At 35.9% G+C, this 20,975-nt stretch overlaps 1 protein-coding gene across 1 annotated transcript in view; it reads right to left on the bottom strand.

Annotated features, from left to right (window-relative positions):
* The window catches only part of LOC133452443 (collagen alpha-1(XI) chain-like), a 129,155-nt gene that overhangs the window by 7,330 nt on the left and 100,850 nt on the right, over positions 1-20,975 (bottom strand). The window contains exons 46-59 of the mRNA XM_061731751.1: positions 18,341-18,448; positions 13,824-13,877; positions 12,374-12,427; positions 12,216-12,269; positions 11,651-11,704; positions 9,352-9,459; positions 9,126-9,179; positions 8,058-8,111; positions 7,612-7,665; positions 6,144-6,197; positions 1,973-2,080; positions 1,790-1,843; positions 1,394-1,447; positions 134-241 (exon numbers count right to left, since the gene is read on the bottom strand). Of these exons, the coding sequence (XP_061587735.1) occupies positions 134-241; positions 1,394-1,447; positions 1,790-1,843; positions 1,973-2,080; positions 6,144-6,197; positions 7,612-7,665; positions 8,058-8,111; positions 9,126-9,179; positions 9,352-9,459; positions 11,651-11,704; positions 12,216-12,269; positions 12,374-12,427; positions 13,824-13,877; positions 18,341-18,448 (972 nt within the window). The remainder of the gene's footprint in view (positions 1-133; positions 242-1,393; positions 1,448-1,789; positions 1,844-1,972; positions 2,081-6,143; positions 6,198-7,611; positions 7,666-8,057; positions 8,112-9,125; positions 9,180-9,351; positions 9,460-11,650; positions 11,705-12,215; positions 12,270-12,373; positions 12,428-13,823; positions 13,878-18,340; positions 18,449-20,975) is intronic.

The following is a 20,975-nucleotide window of genomic DNA, read 5'->3' as shown; positions in this document are numbered from 1 at the left end:
GCTTATATACAGGTGCGGCTTATAGTCCAGAAAATACGGTACATGTTTCTAATCAACTAAATGAGGGAAAATGATAAAAAGAAAAAAAGTAAAATAATAGATTTATGAGTTCATTACTTTTCTGGATACTTACAATTTCACCCTTCCCACCGGATAAACCCTGAGGTCCAGGCAGACCTCGGTCTCCCTTCTCTCCGGATTCACCAGGAGGTCCGATCAGACCAATCAGACCGGGGTGACCCTGGGCCGAGCAGAGAAGCAAATATTTTAATTTCTGATCAGTCACACGGTGTAGAAAATGAAGCTTTTAAAAGTGAGACAAATATGTGCACTTGCTAACTTATACAAAATGCCTGGCCAGAGGAATTGTCTTATATTTGTCTGTAAATAATGGGGTTTGTCTCAGCACTTGCCATTGTGCAGACCAGAGGTGTCAAGTAACGAAGTACAAATACTTCGTTACCTTACTTAAGTAAAAATTTTGGTTATCTATACTTCACTGGAGTAATTATTTTTCAGACGACTTTTTACTTTTACTCCTTACATTTTCACACAATTATCTGTACTTTTTACTCCTTACATTTTAAAAACAGCCTTGTTACTCTATTTCATTTTGGCCTTTAAAAAAAAAAACTATCCAGTTAAATTGCTCCATCCGGATAGAGTGAATTTGGTTGTGGTTGTTTCAGATGTTCTTGTCCAGTTTTGTTCTTACATCAGATTCCTGCAACTAAACTTGGATGTACATTCCAATAAAGGTTAGGATAAAAGATAACATGCCTCTGAAGTTTGACTTTTTGCACCATTACAATACTTATAGACAACTAGTCATATCTCCTGCTCTCTGAAACACATGTTAATGCTCAATAGTACACATATATGGTTCTTTAATATATTTGCATTATACTAAGATGCATTCATTTTCAATGGCTTTTTTCCCCCTTACATTACTTTTACTTTTGAAACCAGTACTTTTATACTTTTACTTGAGTAAAAAAAGTTGATACTTCAACTTCTACAGGAGTATTTTTAAACTCTAGTATCTATACTTCTACCTGAGTAATGAATGTGAATACTTTTGACACCTCTGGTGCAGACTGATGATTACCGTATGTGGCTCTGACTGCTGCATGCTGGCTGGCATTAAAACCAATCACCATTACAAAGATGATATCACTGGACTTATGTATATTCATTTGGTGCATTAAATCAATGAGCAAGAGTCTCCTCAGAGTGGCCAAACTCTATCCATGTGGCTGGGAGAAAGTGAACCAAGAAACAGAGAACAGGTCTCCATGTTTACTCGCTTTGGAGGCTTCAGATAAGGTGCATAAGCAGATATGAGAAATACGCTTTCAAGCAATTTGAGATTAGCATCATAATAATGCCTTGCCTTCTCTCCTTTGGATCCAGAGTCACCTTTCATTCCAAGAAGTCCAGGAGGTCCCTGAGGAAGGAAAATCAATTTGTGATGCTCAGCTGACAGAGACATTCATTCAAATTATTTTACAATGACAGCTAGCGTGGATCTCTGTGTTATTCAAAGCAGGGGGAGTCGAGCTGCTAACAGAATCACCACAGAAAATATATTGGACACGTCTCTCGGAAAGCCAACTCATACATCATGTGATGGCTACAAAGTCTGAAAAATAACACTTTTTCACAGGTAATGAGCTAAAAAAGCAGCACCATTAAACATAGTTTTGGTAGTGTACAAGTAGTTCTGGGAGTTTACACTCCAGCATTCGTTGTAACAGAGGAGAAATGCAGTTGGGAGGTAATGCCTTACCAGCGGTCCAGGAGGGCCATCTTGACCACCGGCACCATTGAGTCCTTGCTCACCCTGAAAATAAGAAAGATTTTAATTTTTTTTTTGTTTTTTGTCCATAAACAAAACTTATTTTGCAAATTTGAACATCTAAGATTTGGTTATTTCTTGGAAATGAGACATTTCTATCTTTGAAAAACTTACAACAGGTCCGGGGATTCCACGCAGACCCTCAGCGCCAGCTTTTCCAGGGGGTCCTTGAGGTCCTACAGGACCGGTCTTCCCAACAGGTCCCTCGGCTCCAAGTTCTCCCTGAAAAATGAAGGGACATTTGTGAACCACTAACTTCTTCTGTGCGTCTCTGCAAAACAACACGATGCATTTCCTTCCTTTGTTTTATTGATTTATTGCAGATACATGTATCCATAATCAGCTGATTCAAACACAGCTGGGGAATATTGAATACTGAAAGGAGCCTGAAAGAAAGAAAGAAATTAACCAGAAAGAAAGAAAGAAAGAAAGAAAGAAAGAAAGAAATTAGCCAGAAAGAAAGAAAGAAAGAAAGAGAAAGAAACAAGCCAGAAAGAAAGAAAGAAATGAGCCAGAAAGAAAGAAAGAAAGAAAGAAAAAAATAAATTAGCCAGAAAGAAAGAAAGAAATGAGCCAGAAAGAAACAAAGAAATTAGCCAGAAAGAAAGAAAGAAAGAAAGAAAGAAAGAAATGAGGCAGAAAGAAAGAAAGAAGCCAGAAAGAAAGAAAGAAAGAAAAAAATAAATTAGCCAGAAAGAAAGAAATGAGCCAGAAAGAAACAAAGAAATTAGCCAGAAAGAAAGAAAGAAAGAAAGAAATGAGCCAGAAAGAAAGAAAGAAAGAAAGAAAGAAAGAAAGAAAGAAAGAAAGAAAGAAAAAAAGAAATTAGCCAGAAAGAAACAAAGAAATTAGCCAGAAAGAAAGAAAGAAAGAAAGAAATGAGCCAGAAAGAAAGAAAGAAAGAAGCCAGAAAGAAAGAAAGAAAAAAATAAATTAGCCAGAAAGAAAGAAAGAAATGAGCCAGAAAGAAACAAAGAAATTAGCCAGAAAGAAAGAAAGAAAGAAAGAAAGAAAGAAATGAGCCAGAAAGAAAGAAAGAAAGAAAGAAAGAAAGAAAAAAAGAAATGAGCCAGAAAGAAAGAAAGAAATGAGCCAGAAAGAAAGAAAGAAAGAAAGAAATGAGCCAGAAAGAAAGAAAGAAAGAAAGAAAGAAAGAAAGAAAGAAAAAAAGAAATTAGCCAGAAAGAAACAAAGAAATTAGCCAGAAAGAAAGAAAGAAAGAGAAAGAAACAAGCCAGAAAGAAAGAAAGAAATGAGCCAGAAAGAAAGAAAGAAGCCAGAAAGAAAGAAAGAAAGAAAGAAAGAAAGAAAAAAAGAAATGAGCCAGAAAGAAACAAAGAAATTAGCCAGAAAGAAAGAAAGAAAGAAATGAGCCAGAAAGAAAGAAAGAAAGAAGCCAGAAAGAAAGAAAGAAAGAAAGAAAGAAAGAAAGAAAAAAATAAATTAGCCAGAAAGAAAGAAAGAAATGAGCCAGAAAGAAACAAAGAAATTAGCCAGAAAGAAAGAAAGAAAGAAAGAAAGAAATGAGCCAGAAAGAAAGAAAGAAAGAAAGAAAGAAAGAAAGAAAGAAAAAAAAGAAATTAGCCAGAAAGAAAGAAAGAAATGAGCCAGAAAGAAAGAAAGAAAGAAAGAAATGAGCCAGAAAGAAAGAAAGAAGCCAGAAAGAAAGAAAGAAAGAAAGAAAAAAAGAAATGAGCCAGAAAGAAACAAAGAAATTAGCCAGAAAGAAAGAAAGAAAGAAAGAAATGAGCCAGAAAGAAAGAAAGAAAGAAGCCAGAAAGAAAGAAAGAAAGAAAAAAATAAATTAGCCAGAAAGAAAGAAAGAAATGAGCCAGAAAGAAACAAAGAAATTAGCCAGAAAGAAAGAAGGAAAAGAAAGAAAGAAATGAGCCAGAAAGAAAGAAAGAAAGAAAGAAAGAAAGAAAGAAAAAAAGAAATTAGCCAGAAAGAAACAAAGACATTAGCCAGAAAGAAAGAAAGAAATGAGCCAGAAAGAAAAAGAAAGAAAGAAAGAAAGAAAGAAAGAAAGAAAGAAAGAAAGAAAGAAAGAAAGAAAGAAAGAAAGAAAGAAAGAAAGAAAGAAAGAAAGAAAGAAAGAAAGAAAGAAAGAAAAGATAAATTCCCGTTGAAGACGTGTTTGTGTAGCAAACATGGCAGATCTGAGTCATTCCAGTTTTGCAGTACAGGTGTACTAATTTAATTGTTTTTTATTGATTCAATTTAATTGGTGTAGTTTAGTAGCGTTTAGTATTCTTTTATTAATATTAATATTAATATGGAATATTAATGACAGCCCTTCACATAGCTTGCTGCAACAGCCACAACTCTGCAGCACTTATAAAAACAAAGCGTCTGCACTCAGTGGCTACATTGTCTATTTAATACCAAGAACTAGTCTTCAAATCTTCTTTTACTATTATTAAATTGTAATATATAACGAAATGCTGCTTTAACCAGCAGCTGCTGCTACCTGCACCGCCCTGGATGTTTTCTGCTTAGATCAAATATGTCCTGCCAACAATGACTACAACATCTTTATTCAACCTCACAACTGATATTCCTGTATCCCCAAAACACACTCTTCCATACTTTTCAATGTTTTCTACCACAAAACCTGTTGGTAATGTGGGAGGATTTGAGAATTTGCGACATGGCACACGGATCAAATATTTCCAGGTCTTATTCAATGTCTCTGAGCGGGAACATGTAGTTTTATTGTACTGCAGCTCCACTGATGTCATCTTGACTGGGATGAAAGAAAGAAGGGATTAAACTTTTCTGACAACCAATTAGATCTGGATCCATCACTATGGGCTTTGCCTTGTCTCCATTAAATCAGCTCTAATCCTTTACCTCAGTGTGGATAGAATATATACTTTGTGTCTGCCCATGCATGTGGATGTGAAGAGGAGAACTGAGAGCCCAATAACAAAGGAAGAATGAAAAGCGAGCCTGTGTTTCAGATTTTTCTTTTCTATTGCCTAACCGTGCATATCTCAGATCCATCTTATTCCGACTTAAACAACTTCTGTAATGCTTTTTTTTTCATGCTCTTGATTGTGCAAACTCTAAGAAGTCATGGATTTTAACAAGGCAAGACAAATCTGTTGACAGCCTCGTGTGACTTTATTGCGTTTTCAGCACACAGAACACCAGGGCAGGATGGGAAAGGGTTCCGGGGGAAAAGTTTGACTTCAGTAGATCTTTTTTCCCAGGTATTTTATTCATTTTTAGTTGAAATCCCATTTTGAAATATTTTTTGGAGTGTTTTCAGTCAGTTATTCTTTCCCTGAAGCAATAAGCCACACTCCAGAGAGTGAGGGTGATGCAACGCCGTCATACTGCAGGAACAACTGCTACAGGAATGAGCTAGAGGCAGAGACGAGCTGAACATTCAGCTGATAATTATATGCAGGTTCGTAGGAGAGCGATCTCATATGGTATTTACATGTATTTACAGCAAACCCAAGAAGAATTGTATTTAGACTTGACTGGATTATTACCAGTACTCGAGTTGTAAAAAAGAAATCAGGGGGGATGGTGGATTTTATCATATGGGGACAGATCATTTGTGCTGATTACAAATAATATAATATATTACAAATAATAGCACTGACCAAAACACCTGCAGAAATACTGCAGGAATGACTAGCAGCAGTTAAATGCAGCCTTCTGTAAGCTTTAAATATCCACTGGGCTTACATCAAATACATCAAAACACAACAATAAAAAACAGTTTTATGAACTTATCAATATGCCTCTGTCCTTCACAGGATAAGTAACATGGATCACTGCAAAAACTCAAAATCTTAACAAGAATATTTGTCTTATTTCTAGTTAAAATCTCTCATTTTAGTAAAAAAATCTCATTACACTTAAAACAAGACTCATCACTAGAAAAAACTAAAATTTTAACCTGTTTCAAGTAGATTTTCACTTAAAAATAAGTAGAAAAATCTGCCAGTGGAACAAGATTTTTTTGATTGTAATGAGAAGATAAATCTTGTTCCACTGGCAGATTTTCCTACTTATTTCAAGTGAAAATTTACTTGAAACAGGTGAAAATTGTCAAATAAGTTATTTTTCTGGTGATGATCACGACTAAATGTTGAAATAGCAGTAAAACCACATTCATTGATGAAATGACATAAGGGATGGAAAGGAGGGATGGCAGTTTTACAGGGGTGATGATTTTGACTGTTTTTATTTCAGGGGGGATGCCATCCCCCCTCATCCCCCCTCAACTCCAGTACTGGTTATTACTGAGAACAGAAATGGATCTTACCTTGGATCCCTTTTCTCCTTGTCTGCCCTCTTTACCTGCAGGTCCAATAGATCCCTAAGAAGTAGCAGAAAAAGAAAGGACAATAAGAAAAAGGGTATATAAAAGGCTCTCTTAAGTTAACGTATTCATCATGACCTTGAGAAAGGCAGGGTTATTCAAGGTCCAGCAGCGTCAGTGTAAGCAAGCTGCCCTACATTGTGCTGTGATAAAAATCTATCAGCACTTTCACCACACAGCCTCTGGTCAAAACCTTATAAAAGGGCTGACATGTGCCCTTAGAAACCATAACCTAGCGGATCAAACAAAAGCCATGGATCTTGAATGTAGGTTACGAGCCCTGGCACGCGTGTGTGTGCCAGTATTCACGTAGACAAGCGGACGCATCCGAGAGATCCAAACCTGGGTCATTTCCATTCATTAAAACAGAAATGGAGACTACTTTTATGTTTCAGCATCAGTAATCTGAACATTTCCATAAGGAACACACACTTCTGTGGATTTAAAGTTCTTTGGTATATTGAGGTTTTTAAAATATGTAATCAGCCATGCGGCCTGTGTACTTTAACTCAAGTTACAGAACTGCACAAACAAGATGCAAACTAGTGCCACCAAACACTTTGTGTTGTAAAGCATCAGCATGAGTAGATACTTTTGGATAATTTGCCTTTTACATAAATCTCAAACAATGTCACTATAACTACATTAGCTAGTGATCATTTCATATCCATCAGCCTGCAGGACAAACTATCCACTAATTCTAATTTATGACAATGTTAATAAATCCATGTATTTTGGTTTTACAAGAACTTTTTAGTTAAGCAGTCAAATTACACTGCAGTTACCTGAAGAGGAAATATTTCTGGGTGATTTAAGCTTAGTTTGTTGAGTTGGAATTGTAAAGTTTATTTTACTGTTCTGTGTTCAAGTTTGGTTCAAGTGTTTCTACTTTATATAAAATCAGTTAGTTAGTTTAGCTCAGTGGCTCATAATATAGGGAACAATCTAGAGTATCATTGATTCATTCATTTGAAGCAAGTTAAAGAGTTCTAGTTCATCAATGTGTTGTTTTTTTCCCCTCAATGAATTTAAAGTTTACCACTACCTACCTAGCTACCTCCGGGAGATGTTCAACATGTGAACTTCCAACATTGTTTTTCTTAATAAACTGGGTCTACAGCGACATAACTGCCAGTAAAAGTTAAAAGTACAATATGCCCCTTACATTATCTTTACTGCGCAGTCCCGACTTTGTCTGCATGCTCAGTTTTCGTCATAGAAATAACTTCTTATACAGTATAATACACAGAGATCAATTCTAAAATCTAAACATATGATCATAAATATGTATCACCGTACACTAAAAAAAAGGCAGCAAGGCTTGAAAAAGTGCCACGAATCTAAGAATAGTAAATATTTCAAGAGCTAAACACAAGTATCATCTCATGTATCTCTTTGGAGAGGTACTCACCCTTTTGCCAGGAGGTCCTGGTACTCCAGCTTCACCAGATGGACCAGCAGGGCCCTAATTTAGAGCAGATAAGACACTTTACTCCCCTCCATAAACATCAAGTGTTGTGTTACATAATGACATAAACCCATATTTGGACCAACTGATACCTTATTTTTAAAAATGGACATGAAACATGGAATATGGGTTGTTTTGCTCTATTTCTGACCTCTGTCCCCATATTTAAATATAAAAACAAAAAAAGACTGTGTTCTTATACACACCACCTGGATTTTAACTTAAATTTTCCTCTAATTTAGATTTGAACATGTTATATAAATATATATAAATAATATCAGAATAAAAGGATTATGTGCATAATCTGCTAAAAACTTTAAATCCATAATGGATGTTGTTTAAGTGGCAGGATGTGATTGTGTGACTGTATTCTTGGATCTTAGACTTACTGGTGCTCCAGCCTCTCCATCGTCACCTTTTTCACCAGGTAAACCATCAAGACCCTGAACAAGACGCACAAATGAGCCTCACGTGACATCATTGATTCATCAAGCACAAAACAGATTAAAAAAAGTAATATAATAATAATGAAGTACACAAAGAAAGGACAACACACACACTGATAATATAGAGCAGGGGTGTCAAATGTGCGGCCCGAGAAAGGTTTTCATGCGGCCCGCAAGAAGTTTCCAACGCAAAAAAACGAAATGTTAATTTACTAAAAAGGAAGGTATAAATAATTGCCATGAATCGCAGCATATCCAATATTATATTTCTTCTACAAATCCATCGTTATTCCACAAAGAGAGCAGTTTTCAACGTTTTTTTTTTTTTTATTTCTTTGTAGACAGTCGTTTATTTTTATTAACTGACTACTATTATATATTTTCGCAGTAAAAATACCACTGCTAAAAAAGGTGATAGAAGATATTTATTCTGAGAATTTCAGTTTTGAATACGAGGATAGTGACAAAGTAAAATAGTTAAAAGAGAAGTGCTGACTTTTTCGGCACACTGGCGTAAATATCCGCGCCAATTTTTTAAAATAAATACACTTAATTCTACTGGAAAAATCTCTAAATCACAAAGAAACACTCTCGGATGTAATAAGAAAGATTTTGCTTTTAATTAAATTTCCTATAAAAAAGCGAAATATAAAAAAAAACATACTTGTTTCTGTTTATCTTTGTAAAATGATATTATAAGTATCTTACATAATTTGAAAAAAAATGAGAAATTTCAAGAAAAGATCCTGAAGAAATATATTTTACATAATTAGAGTGTAAACAAAGTGCATATTTCCTTTAAAATAAACTAAACTGATATTGGATTAGATAACAATAGTAAAAAAAAAGAAAACAAATCGGGCCCGCCAAGCAAAATGAGTTTGACACCCCTGATATAGAGGCATGCCTATTGCTTTTGAGTTTATTTAGAATATTATCTAAACATGTTCCAAGCTCACACACATTATTATTGTTAATATATATGCATTTATTCATTAAAGCAGAACTTACACCAGCACCAGGCTCACCGGGGGGACCGGGATCTCCTGGGAAGCCCACGGGTCCCTGCAGACACGTCGAGACAGTGAGAAGACTAAACATGACTCAGACGTTTGACATTGTGTCAACAGCTCTGACAGCAGACAGCTCAACTGAGAGATATGACACAATAAGGCTGTCTCTGAGCGCTCTAATGACGCCTCAGACATAGATGTGTGTCACGGCGCAGCAGACGTACAGGATTACCCTTGGGACCGTCATCTCCACCGGGTCCTCGGGCTCCGGCGGGGCCGGCAGCTCCAGGGGGGCCAGATTCTCCCTTCTCTCCAAACTCTCCTCGAGGTCCCTGAGGAAAAATACACCACATTAGAGTCATCAACACCACCAAACAGGACGGTAACATACCACCAGTCCTTTCTTTAATCTGTCACCACAAGTGGCATCAAAATATGCAGAATAATGACACAAAGAACCTTGAACATAAGAACTGTATCATTAGTAGTATGATAGTATCATTAATTTGTGTACAAATTAATGATACTATGTCCGCCTTTAGAAAGATTACTTGTGGTGTACCTCAAGGTTCAGTGATTGGTCCAATACTGTTTATTCTTTATATTAATGACATCTGCAATGTTTTAGATATGTTTTATTTGCCGATGATACCGATTTGTTTTGCTCTGGTACGAATTTAAGGGAACTTTTGTGTTGTGTAGAAAGGGAGCTGGAAAATCTCAAGACTTGGTTTGATGCATTTGATTTACTACTCATTGATTGTTCCCTATTTATTTTACTGTGTGGAATTGTGGGGATCCACCTTTAAACCACCTTAAATGCAATAATAAAACTTCAAAAACGAGCCATACGTACCATCAATAAGGCTCATTACTACACTCACACAGATCCACTTTTTCTAAATTCTCATGTTATTAAATTTTATGATTTGTTTTATTTTAAAATCATGCAAATTATGTTTAAAGCAAAATCAAAAATGCTCCCTGACCCAATACAGAGGTTCTCTTCAATTCAGGAGACTCGTTACAATCTCAGAGGTGTCTGTAATTTCACAGTACAAATGGCTAAAAAAGGTATGAAAAGGAGATGTGTCTCCATCGTTGGAGTTAAATTCTGGAATGATGCCAACATAAATTTAAAAACATGTCATTCTTTTGTTGTATTTAAGAAAATGGTTTGTCAAGCTATTTTTGAAGCTTATAAGTGCAATTGACTATCTGTCAATGTTTCTTTGCTTTTCTATTGTTTCTTTGCCTTTTGTTGTTTCTTTGCTTTTCTATTCTCTTTTTGGTTTTCTGGAGGTCGGTAGCCAAAAATAGAAAGTTGTTAATATAGGATAGGCTTTTATAAGCAGTTTGCTTCTGCCTATGCCTTTTCAGTTATTGTTCAACACATTTTTTTGGTTTAATAGTTAATGCTGTGTACAATGTTTTTTTTGGTGTTGTTTTGTGTTGCAATGACTGAATAAACTTCATTCATTCATTCATTCAACTGTGATTTTAAGTGCATGTTTTTGGTCTTTTGCTGCTCTCTTCTAAATGAATACAAATCTTTTGCCAACTAAAATGACCAGATTAAATACTCCAGTATCTTTTTTGACTGTAGCAATAGCAGAGATAGTGTCTTAAAGGACTGGCTATGACTCAGAGAGACAGCTGGAGCATAATTACGAGCCAAAAATCATTAGTTGGCCCATTAGAGCTGAGCGCTTCTTCAAGTCAATGCCAGCATGGTACCTTTAATATTGACCTCAGTTTGATGTGCAACACTGGTTCTATCTATCACTGTAAACAGATATGAGGCAGAAGACAGATATGTCAATATAATCTGATGGACTCAGCTCAAGGAGGTGCACACCCGAAAACCGAGGTGAGGCAACCCTGGTCTCACACGAGCAGTGGCTTCTGCTCAGCTGGGATCGATGACACCGCTCTGATCTGACATATTCATGCTCAGGATGCCTTCTCTGAATACTCTACAACCATTTGTGCCAGTGGAAAGTAAAAACCACGGACACTTGTGCAGGTATTCAAAGCATGTTACACTCTGAAACATATTGCAATTATGCAAAGTGATCCAAACGACGTTCATAAAAAATAATCTCCTACAAAATATTGTGCTGCTGTGATGTTTTTTGACATCCAAAGTAGCTGTTGTGATAATGACATTTTTGCTCTAATAACAGCCTGGTAGGAGGAATTAGACTAGAAATGCCCCCCCAAGAGTGGAGGAGTCCAAATGAGGTTGAACTAATTTTCTGCGGAAAAGGCCTCAGGTTGGAAACATTTGTAGTCGTCAAACTGCAGTAAAGTGAAGTAAAAAACCGGGGAATTATATAAAAGTTGTTAATGGTTTAGATAGCTACATCCAAAGATGTGCATAGGCAAAATGTTTTAAATGTCACATCCACACATGGGATAAATTATGCATGCATGAAACACACAAACACACACACACACACACACACACATACACACACACACACAAACACACGCCTGAAATGACAGAAATGTTGAACTTACTCCAATACCGATCTCTCCAGGTGGTCCTGGGTTGCCAGCCTCACCATTTTCTCCCTGTTAATTCAGAGTAAAAGGGCACATTAACACCAGGGCATTATTAAACAATGAATTAGACTAATAAATGCCTTTAAAAACATAAATCAGGGTTAAAAACATTACTGTTTACTCAAGCGTACTCCTAAATTAAACTTACCTGCTGTATTCTACTGCCCTTATTTTTAACAGCTTGTGCTTTTTATTATTTTACTTCTTTTCTTATCATCTTATTCTTAATTTTTTCAATCTTATTTGTTATTTACTGTCTAATTACCGGTATGTCTTGCTGCTTTTAATGTCAATGTAAAGCACTTTGAATTACCTTGTGTTGAATTGTGCTATATAAATACATTTGCCTTGCCTTGCCTTTGATTATGTCTATAGTGCATAGCAGGGTCCTTCAGCACGTGAAATATTAATTCCACAATTATGTAGGTTGATCTGAGGCAGAATACAGTGAAGGCTATAGAGCAGGAGCGTAAATGTATGTAACTTAAGAAACAAAAGTGTTGGGATCCTTGGTCGTTACCTTCTCACCAACAGCTCCCATTGAACCGATACCACCGGGAGGACCTGGAGCACCCTGCAGATAAATCACACACACTGGGTTAAGTAAAAAGAGAAAATGATTCATAATAAATATATTTTAAATACTTTAACTGTGAAATAGTGAGCATGCAGACTTACATCAGCTCCGCTTGAGCCTTGAGGGCCTCTGGGGCCGGGAGGACCTGGTGGACCCTGTCAGAAAGTGTGTTCAGAGTTGAGCGGCCTCATAGTTTATTACATTTGTTCTCTTTCTAGCTGTGATTAAAAAACATTTTAACATTTAAACAAAGTTTAAAAAATGGCTGAGCGGTATTTGTGTGATTTAGACATTAAAAAAACTTGTCAGTGAGAAAATTAATGGATTACGACTACAGAAAAAAGATGTTGAACTTAAAATTTTATTTCATTTTTCACTGCATTATTCCTTTTAAAATAAATAAAGCCATAAGAGTAAAGTTTCATCTTAAGACCTACGCCCTACACCAGCTGCAGAATTTTGGCTTTGCCAAGTTCTCACTGTTGGAAAGTCTTGACCAAAACATGGCTACTTGTCCATGAAAACTGTCTGAGGTCGTTTTGACACCTCTGGATGCTTGTGGGGGATTGTAATTCATTACTTGGACTAATTCGGAACAAGTTAAACTGTTTTTGTTGAAGTGCCTTGAGATGGTATTTGTCATGATTTGATGCTTAAGAAATAAAGCTGAATTGAAATTGTGTGTAAAACTTTAACATATGCATTTTTTTAAATAAAAAACTATATTACTTTTATTAATAATAATAATAGTTTTGGCATGTAGCACCCTATAATGTAATAATTTCCTGAAAATGTAATAACGCCTGAAAATGTAATAAAATTTGCACTTAACTCAATCGAAAATGTAAGAAAATCCAATAATGTAATAACTTTACCAATAATGTAATAAAATATCCTGACTGATATTGTAATAACACTTTTACCGATAATGTAATACCTTATTACATTATTGGGAATTTATTACATTTTCAGGTCGGCCTTTTTTTTTTTTTTCCAAAACTGATAAAAAAAACTGAAAATGATGTAATATATATGTTCATTTTCAGTCCAGAGTTCTACATTTGTGTTTTAAGTATCTAAGAATGTTATATACACTGGATTTGAAACACCAGAATGACTATTGGGTTAAATTGCAGACTTTGAGTACCATGTAATAAATTCCCAATAATGTAATAAGTTATTACATTATCAGTAAAAATGTTATTACAATATCCGTCAGGATATTTTATTACATTATTGGGGAAGTTATTACATTATTGGGTTTTATTACATTTTCGATTGAGTTAAGTGCAAATTTTATTACATTTTCAGGAAATTATTACATTATAGGGTGCTACATGGCACCCAGAAGTTGTGCATTATTGGTCACTAAAACTTCTGCAGAAAAATAATAGAATATAAAAACATCAGATACATTGGTGAAGTTTCCAAACTGAGTTCTGAGCCGAAGCTTCAAAGCAAACCAACACAGGATGCCACTTCAGTGGGTTGAACATGACGACAGTGTGAACTGCTGTAACAACAGGAAGCGGCAGAGCGAGCTGCACTTACCATTGCTCCAACGTCTCCATTCTCTCCCTTCTCACCGGGAGGGCCGGGCAAACCCTGTGAAGAGCAGAAATATTGTTCAGGGCCCAGGGACAAAGGTCACGGCAGACAGCAGTTGAAACAAAAGTCCTCATAAAGAAAAACTCACTGCCAGGTACATGATGACACATTTTAAAATGTTGGCTTTGGAACGCAAAGTGATTGAGAATGCATTAAGACAAGCAGAACCCCGACTGTAAACACACAATTAGTCAAAAAGGGACACCTTTTGTAATTAAGGGTATTTGAGGCTTGGGTATAATCAGTTGCTGTAAATTGCAGGATGGAAATTCCATCCATCTACGTCCACCCAGGGTGGAAACAATGGCCAATGAGCTGGCGGTGTGTATTATTCAGTTTGGGGATTCAGCATTGTTGAACTGAAACATTTTCAATATACCTTCTGTTCCTTTATATCTGTAACAAATGTGAGAAATCTGTCAGTTGCTATAGTAGCGTATTGTCTATCTGCATAATAGCATTTATTATGTTTCATTTGTTAGTATTCCTGCAGTGATGAAGTATGCATAATCAATACGTGTACAGAAAGCAAGCAGTAATGATAAGTTACTGTAAAACAGAAATGACACGCCTATCAATCATTGAAACAACATGTGTGTAGTTTTGGCCCATTTTGTTGATTTACTATACCTCTGTGCTGACAGAGAAGGCTAATTTATAACGGGTTGTGTCTGGGCTTCAGTCACCATAACAAAGCAGGAGGCTTGTATGAATGGGAAAATAAATTAAGCATCAACTCAATTCATGTATAATGTTTGGAAGAAACAGACTCAATCCATACTGGACTTGTTAGGCCTGTTTGCATTCGACAATAACAAATGGACAGAAAATCAGTTGGAGTCAATAGGTGTTCAGCTACAGGTAGGGTTGCCACCTTTCAGAAATAGAAATAAGGGACGCCCTGATTTCAGCAGCGCAGGAGCCAAAAAATGCTTTGATTTAAAGTTTAAAGTGCTTTAATAGCATTGAACTTTCATGACTGTAGAGACAGACAACCATATAGCAACTGAAATAGCCTCCTATGCTACGTATGACCACATCAGCCCAGATGTAGAATATAGCTACAGGTGAAGAATATGGTGTAAAAGTTAATTTATTTCAATAATTCAACTAGAATAAGGTGTAAAAGTTAATTTATTTCAATAATTCAACTAAAATATGGTGTAAAAGTTAATTTATTTCAATAATTCAACTAGAATATGGTGTAAAAGTTAATTTATTTCAATAATTCAACTAGAATATGGTGTAAAAGTTAATTTATTTCAATAATTCAACTAGAATATGGTGTAAAAGTTAATTTATTTCAATAATTCAACTAGAATATGGTGTAAAAGTTAACTTATTTCAATAATTCAACTAGAATATGGTGTAAAAATTAACTTATCTCAATAATTCAACTAGAATATGGTGTAAAAGTTAATTTATTTCAATAATTCAACTAAAATATGGTGTAAAAGTTAATTTATTTCAATAATTCAACTAGAATATGGTGTAAAAGTTAATTTATTTCAATAATTCAACTAGAATATGGTGTAAAAGTTAATTTATTTCAATAATTCAACTAGAATATGGTGTAAAAGTTAATTTATTTCAATAATTCAACTAGAATATGATGTAAAAATTAATGAAAATACGGGACAAATCGCGTCCCGTATTAGTTCAATACGGGACGCAACATTTTTTTCTCAAATAAAGGACAATTCCATATTTTACAGGACGGGTGGCAACCCTAGCTACAGGTATGTTCCACACTAGCCTCAAAGTAGGAGTACTCTCTGATGTATGCAAATCTGATATTTACTCTCCTCTATGTCCCCATCTTAACCTCTTAATGTGAACACCCCCCCCCCAGTGTGGACTCCAATATTCCAGAGCAAACACGACCCCATCTGATGGAAGGCTTTCAGGCTGAGGACATTCATTTTCCCCCTGGTCAAAAATCATTAATGCTACAGATAATTGCATTGAAGAGCTGAGCTTGCAGCTGCTGTGCCATGTATTGAAGGGCAGCTTAGCCAAACATAATTAAAAGAGTGGAGATTAAGTGCATTATGCCCAATTAAAAGCCAATTGCTCCTAATAACAATGCTATCTAGCCCTATTGACCAGTCAGGCTTCGCCCTAATTTCATCCTCAGCGAGTCCTTGGATAATTGACTTTGCTATATTCTGAAGTGTGCCGTTGCTTGATTCATTGCCACAAAAGGAAGTTTCTTCAACCTTAGCTCCATCGACTGGAATAAACCGCTGCTGTATGCCCACTCTTCTAACACAAATGACGCGTTACTGGAAAGAAGAGCTGTCGAGAGCAAAAAGGAGTCAAGAGGCAGCGATTGTTCATCAAGATAACACATACTTATAAATTGGAGCAGTCTGTTATCAGCTATGATATGGTAAAAGCTACGTATCTTCCGCCAAACTCAACAATCTCACTCGGCTATCGACATTCAGCAACTTGAAGATGTTAAAAAATTCAGCACAAGTAACCATGTCAGACTATAACATTAAAAAAAAACAACTATATTCACAAAGAACCCAGTAACTTTAGTCAACTTGGGCCACATAAGATACATACAGGACTGTCTCAGAAAATTAGAATATTGTGATAAAGTCCTTTATTTTCTGTAATGCAAAAATGTCATACATTCTGGATTCATTACAAATCAACTGAAATATTGCAAGCCTTTTATTATTTTAATATTGCTGATCATGCCTTACAGCTTAAGAAAACTCAAATATCCTATCTAAAAAAATTAGAATATTCTGGGAATCTTAATCTTAAACTGTAAGCCATAATCAGCAATATTAAAATAATAAAAGGCTTGCAATATTTCAGTTGATTTGTAATGAATCCAGAATGTATGACATTTTAGTTTTTTTTAATTGCATTACAGAAAATAAAGAACTTTATCACAATATTCTAATTTTCTGAGACAGTCCTGTATATCAGACCAAGTACAGTAAAGCTGTATCAACAAATCGCAAAGGGCTGAAGTGAGGAAGAGGGCAGTTCGCGGTTATTGTATCATGATTTTGCTCTTTTAGAGCTTCACTGATAATTCCAAGTAGAATCAATGAACAGCTGCCATTATAGATAAGAGAAATATAGATCAATGTGTGTTGGGATGGAAAGCAAAACAGTATATTGATAAAAGCCCTCTCATATCACTCTCCTCCATTATCATTATCACATGGTTCTGCTAACAGGAAACCTTGACAGCTAATCGGGAAATAATGTATGTACTGTAAGCTCAGCTGTTTAATTTCCAACGAGCCAATCCTATTATCCATATCAGTCCTGGAACGAAATCCTAAGTTTCCACCTGCCCCAGATCAACATGCAAATATATTCATATGATACACAATGTCTCATATGTACGACAGAGTATTAGGGCCAAACTAAGACAAAAAAAAAAGGAAATTACGAAAATAAAGTCATAATAATATGAGAATAAAGTCGTAAAATTACCAGAATAAAGTCGTAAAATTGCCAGAATAAAGTCATAATGTTGCGAGAATAAAGTCGTAATATTAAATATATTATAAATATATAAATATAACTTCAAGATGCTCAATATTCCTCATTTTAACACAGGGAGAAGATGCTCTTCCTAAATAAATTATCACTTTATTCTCATAAATTACCACTTTATTCTCATAAATTACCACTTTATTCTCGTAATATTACGATTTTATTCTCGTAATGTTACGACTTTATTCTCGTAATATATTACGACTTTATTCTCATAATATTACGACTTTATTCTATTACGACTTTATTCTCGCAACATTATGACTTTATTCTCGTAATTTTACGACTTTATTCTCATTATATTATGACTTTATTATCGTAATTTCCTTTTTTTTGTCTTAGTTTGGCCCTAATACTCCGTCGTACATATGAAACATCTTAGAAAAAAATAAAAAAGGCTTCTTCATATAATTAGTTTGAAATACCTGATCAAATCCAGGCCGGGCCCTGATTTTGAGCCGGAGGATATTGCAGTATCGCCGTTAACTGTATGATAATGTTTAGTCTGGACGATAAACCCAACAGCCATCGCCGCTTCACCATTAGCATTGTGGCAAAAATGCTAAATGCAAACTACGAGCAGCTGTGATGGATTTTTAGTTCCGTTTATACCATGGAAAATGCTGGAGGATGAAAAGCATTATTTGCCCAGGAGCTAAATAGAGTGCTATTGCAGTCAAGGCTGCATTAATAAATTATGTTTTGTTTTGATGAAATGTAAATGATGTATGGTAAGATGAAATGTTATAGGTTTCAGGGGTGTGGGGGAAATCATTCTGCTTTGAATGGCTTTGACAATGGGAAAGTAATGTGCATATCCAGGAGGCGATGTGACCGCTCAACGTGACCTGGCAGTCGTGTGTTTGCAGAACGACAGACAGAGAGTCCACATGTGCATGTAAAACGTTGCAGAGTTGATGGAGACTTGCCTGCAGTCCGATGGGTCCTGGTAAACCGGGGAATCCTCTGGCTCCCTCGTCTCCTTTCTGGCCAAACATCCCCTGCTGTCCTCTGGGACCTGCCTCGCCATCGCTGCCCTGCGGGAGATCACGGATCACAGAATCTTATTAGCCGGACCTTCAGCCATTGCAACTCCCCATGCAGTGGAAAGAGGGCTTTTTCTCCCCCTTCTCACCTGGTCTTATTCTTAATCCTTTCCAAAGCTGTAAAGTATACTCATACTCATGTGGTAGCAGCTGGATCAATGAACACATTCAAAGCTGTAAAGTATACTCATACTCATGTGGTAGCGACTTTAACTACTTTAATGCCTTTTTCAAGGTCATTTATGGCTCCTTTATCAATGTAATGTTTTTCTAACCCCGGTTTCTTGCTCAGACTAGGGCTGGGCGATATATCGAGATTTTAATATATATCGATATATTTTCAAATGCGATATGGTACGAAACAATATCGTTTATATCGATTTGAAATGTTTTTTTTTTTTTTTTTATGATTTTGATATAGCTTATTTTGTGACAAATGGACTTGAATGTTTTATTTGAGATTTGCACAAATGTTTTGTTATTTGCACAACTGTCAACCTCAGTGGAAAAGTCTGCCTGTTACTATCTACATTGTATTAATTGCACAGTGTATTTTAATTTAATTGTTATGCAGGAAAGGGATATTTGTTTTATTTTATTCAAGAAGCATTTTTATTCTATATATATATATGCAGGCAGTTTATTTTTATTTCATTTGTTTTATACATTTTGATATTGTGCAGACCTCTGTTAATAAAGGTACCTGTGTGACATTTGGCACGAGGCTTTGCATTAAAACTGACTGTTTTTTTAAGGGTTTGGCTCAGAAAAAAATGAAGCTAACAGAGATGCTATGCTATAATGCTTTGGGGGAAACCCCAATTATGGCACAGAAAAAAATATCGATATATATCGAGTATCGCCGTTCAGCTAGAAAATATCGAGATATGACTTTTGGTCCATATCGCCCAGCCCTAGCTCAGACCTTTTCTGAATAGTCATTCTGAGTTGCACGGAAGTCAATAAGGGTTAAATTATCTGCACATTTTTGCTTTCAAGGGCCATTTAGACTGTCAAAGGCTTTTGAGTTTTTTTTGGCTAAAGAGACACCGTCGCTTCAATTGAAAGTCAACTTCAGTAAAAAACTGAGGCTGAGGCAACATCACTCTCCAGATACGTCCTCCCGCTGGGCTACCTGCAGAAAACAGCAGCTATCTTTCCAAAATCTCTCATCGGGAAAGACAGGATGGAGTAGACTGTAGCTACTGGCTTATGGTAAACAATGAATGTGAACGATGATGAATTCTGTGAAGTTGGAGGTGCGTGGAGCTACGGAGGATAAAAAGGAGAGACTATCGGGGAAGAGCGAAGTGCTGACAGACTGGGAGTTTTCAGTTCAAACACATGTCAGCATTTGAAAGTGCTTGAGGAGCTTTCGCTGAGCCCTGGGACATGTAGGCAGCCGCGGGCGCAGGTCCTGAATGCAGAGCAGTTTAAAGGGAAACGCTTGGTGATTATAGGCAATATAAGCAGTTTTTGAAAAGAAAAAGTCACAGACAAGGTGGAACTTCACTGGGAGGCACTTGAACCAACAAATCTGACTGACCACACACTCCCCGGGGAGATCAGAAACAGAAATGGGACTGGATATAAGCTGCCTAATGCAATCAAATCGGAAGAATTCACACTTTTTAGTTTTTCTTTGAAACACTACAATGTTTCAGAGGCTTAAATAAATTGCCACAATACAGAAGGGACTGATAGCTTGTGGTTGTTCCTGCTCAACTGCTGTCGTTTAGCCTGGCCAGCATTACTCATTCACTTTGAGAGAATTCTCTCTCGTCACATATGTTTGGTTTCCCTCACAATCACAGCCACTTCTCTTGGTCTGTTTCCACCGGTACTGATTGCAGTGGGTGCGGTTTCTGCAGTGACTCACAAAGGGATGTCCAAGACCTGCTATTAAAAACAACCAAGACGGCTACCGTCACATGCTTTATGGTTGCATAGCTATTCCATGGTGTCCAGTAGGCCTGTGTTGAAAAAATCTATTTCCCAATTCTAAATCGATTCTCATATTAATTCCTAAAAATCGATTCATATGTCTAAAGGTCAATTTTTTTTATATTTTTTGGGTTTTTTTTTTCTCTTTTATTTATTTATATATTTTTTTTTTTTCATCATTACATTACAACTTTTGGTTATTTTTTTGTTTATCCCCAAAAAAGGAATGTTTTGTTAGACACTAGAATAACTGGTGCCATGTTTTTGCCTTTTAAATATGTTTAAAGGTATGAAAACATTAAAGTGTTAGGTTATAATTGCATAAATTGTCTATATTTCATTACTTTATATACTGTCTTGCGGTTACATTTGCAAAAAATGCTAAAAACCAAATGCTCAAAAATTAAAAACCAAAATAGACCGAAAATGGAACAAATAAAAACGGAATGTGGGAAAAAATTTGGTAATTCTGACCCACATGATGTTTCTGAAAGCAGTTCTATCAGCATTCTGGGAGCTGATTGGTCCTTACAGCATCATTAGCTGCAATACTTGCTGTTTAATCTCAATATAA

Source organism: Cololabis saira, chromosome 10 (genome assembly GCF_033807715.1).
Source record: "Cololabis saira isolate AMF1-May2022 chromosome 10, fColSai1.1, whole genome shotgun sequence".
Classification (NCBI taxonomy): domain Eukaryota; kingdom Metazoa; phylum Chordata; class Actinopteri; order Beloniformes; family Belonidae; genus Cololabis; species Cololabis saira.
This window is presented reverse-complemented; position numbering and strand designations above follow the sequence as displayed.